The sequence below is a fragment of the Myotis davidii genome, unplaced genomic scaffold (assembly GCF_000327345.1).
Source record: "Myotis davidii unplaced genomic scaffold, ASM32734v1 scaffold79, whole genome shotgun sequence".
Classification (NCBI taxonomy): domain Eukaryota; kingdom Metazoa; phylum Chordata; class Mammalia; order Chiroptera; family Vespertilionidae; genus Myotis; species Myotis davidii.
Window position 1 is genome coordinate 7,560,708 of NW_006294339.1, and position 2,810 is coordinate 7,563,517.

At 34.9% G+C, this 2,810-nt stretch overlaps 1 protein-coding gene across 1 annotated transcript in view; it reads right to left on the reverse strand.

The window, feature by feature from the left end:
• The window catches only part of LOC102755005 (chromosome unknown open reading frame, human C1orf87), a 77,972-nt gene that overhangs the window by 33,697 nt on the left and 41,465 nt on the right, over positions 1–2,810 (reverse strand). The window contains 1 exon segment of the mRNA XM_006768378.2: positions 1,543–1,640. Within this exon segment, the coding sequence (XP_006768441.1) occupies positions 1,543–1,640 (98 nt within the window).

Genomic DNA, 2,810 nt, shown 5'->3' on the forward strand with positions numbered 1-2,810 from the left:
AGTTTCTAGTAATTCCCCTTGTGATTTCTTCTTTGATCATAGGTTATTTGAAAGTATATTATTGGACTGGGGTTATTGGTTTTTGCTTTCTTTTTGTATCTTTCTTATCTCTCATTAGGCTCATGCTTTTATGAGCATGTGAAGTGTATTTATAATTGCTCTTTTATTACTCTTATCTACTATTTCCATCATCTCTGTTTATGAATTTGCTTTTATAAATTGGTTTTTCTCCTAATGATAGATTGTACTTTTTTTTTTTTGTTTTGTTTTGTTTTTTGTCTTCTTTTCATGCCCGGTAATTTTTGTATGAATGCCAGAAATTGTGAATTTTATATTTTTGATTTTGTTTTATTCCTTTAGAAGTTTGGGGGCTTTGTTCTTGGATGCAGTTAAGTAAGTTGGAAACAGTTTGCTCATTTTAAGCTTTATTAGGATTTATAAGATTTGTTAATTTGTCTAGAGAAATTTGGTCTCACTACAGCACAATATCCTTCTCATGACTTCACTCAATGCCCGCATGTGTTCCTTTCTGATTTGTGAAAATATGAACTATTCCCATCCCTGTATGAGATCTAAGCATTTTCCCACCTTTTTCTTTTGGTTTTTCTTTCTCTGGACTTGTGTAGTTTCCTCAAATGCACACATTGGCCAGTTCTTACATGAAGACTCTAGGGCAACTCTTTGGAAAACTCCAGAAAGAACTCTCTGGGGTTCTCTCCTCTCTGCTACTCTGTACTGTGCATTCTAGCCTCCTTGGCCTTGCTGAACTCCACAGGAAGTGGAGCACAATATTACCTGTATTTTCTATATGAGGAAACCACGATTTAGAGAGATTTTTCTCTTTAGCTCAAGAAAAATCCTGGGCTAAGTTTAGATTCCCTCTTGTTCAATAAGGTGAGCTTTCCTCATTTTTTTTCTCTGTCAGGAATCACTGCTCTGTGCTGCCTCTTGTCCAGTCTCTGAAAACTATTCCTCCATACAGTTTGTCCTATCTTTTAGTTGTTCAAGGTAAAATGGTAAATTTGATTATTGATAGTTGATAATGGCTTGAAATGGAAGTTCAGTGCTTTTGTTTTTCTCTGGCTAAGTAAAGTGTTTGGCCTTAACACAATGCAGCTGGGAATAGTTCATATTTTCACAAATTGGAAAGCATTTGGCCTTAATACATTGCGGACGAATCACGAGAATTCTCGCTTCATATTACACAGTGTTTTACAAAGTATCATACTTTAAAAAGATATTAGCTTGTAAGAACATGTAATAAATAACTTCAAAATACAATGGGTATTTAATTTTAAAGCGTGCCTTTAACATTTATGTAAAATGTTTTTTTGTATTCATTCAATAGAAACTTATCTGGCCACCATGCAAAGCTAGCAATAAAACCACTGGTCCGCAATGTGTTTTAATATAAGCAAACATTTCTTACTCTGTCTTTAGGTAATGAAATTGATTGTTTCGCATGTAAAACTTCTAATTTAGAGACAGATCTCTGTGTTTGATATCCTTTCCGAGGACTCTGTGCATAAAAAATCAACTTACTTTATTTCATTTTGGTAAGCCAAATCTTGATGATTGAGCAATGTTTCCAGAAGGCTCAAAGTCAGATATAATCCATGTTTCCCACAGATAGCTCTGACCTGCACATCAAAAGAATGTTGTCACTGTAATGAAATTAAAAATTAGAACCTATATGATATTTTTAAAATATATTTTTATTGTTTTTTTACAAAGAGGAAGGGAGAGGGATAGAGAGTTGGAAACATCAATGAGAGAGAAACATCGATTAGCTGCCTCCTGCACACTTCCTACTGGGGATGTGCCCGCAACCAAGGTACATGCCCTTGAACGGAATCGAACCTGGGAACTTTTGGTTAGCAGGGCGATGCTCTATCCACTGAGCCAAACTGGTTAGGCTGATTTTGATAAAGAATTAATACCCCAGAGTGCGCTGTACCATTAGGATATCATTCAAGACAAGAATGTCCAACTAAATGTTCAGCAACGGCAAGATTTTATTTGGTTGACACAGAGTATAGTTCATTACCCAGAAGTCACTGAACTTTAAAATTCTGATCTTACATATTTGTCAGCCACAGAATTGGTGGTCAAGTCCTAGAAATTATATACTTGTAAGATAGGTAAATTGCAAAATCTTTCTGTATATCTACTTTGATTTACAAAATAAGCTTGTTGTATTAGCATGGTTAATATTACCTGTATTTTATATATGAGGAAACCAAGATTTAGGGAGATTAAGTGATTTTTTCAATGTCACAGAAATCATGGAACTTAGTCTAGAAACTAGATGTTCAATAAATTACTTGTTGGATGAATGAATGAAGTGTCACTGCAGTTTTGTATGTACTTAGTATTCTGAGTCTAGTTGACAAACCAATTCAGTTCTCAACTTGGTGAGTGGGTGATACTTAGATTCAAACATGTCAAACTTTTAGGGGTGTGATAGCATATGTTGTATGGTTAGCATAATGTTTAAGCATATAGACCTTGGAATAAAACAGGACTTATTCTGAACACCCAATCTGCTGCCTGTTATCTGTGGGACCTTAGGAAGTTACTTAACCTTGCTATGCCCAGTTACTGCATCTACTAAATAGACTATAGTGTTTTCTGCTTCCCAGGATTCTGTGAAGATTACATGAGAAAATAAGCAGTTAGAATAGTGCTGGGCTTTTGGTAGACATTGAATTAATATCTGTTGAATAAAGAAAAGAAGGAAGGGAGGGAAGAAGAAGAAAAAGGGCAAGAGAGAAGAGGAAAGGAAAGAAGTAGTAAGAAAAAGAACAAGA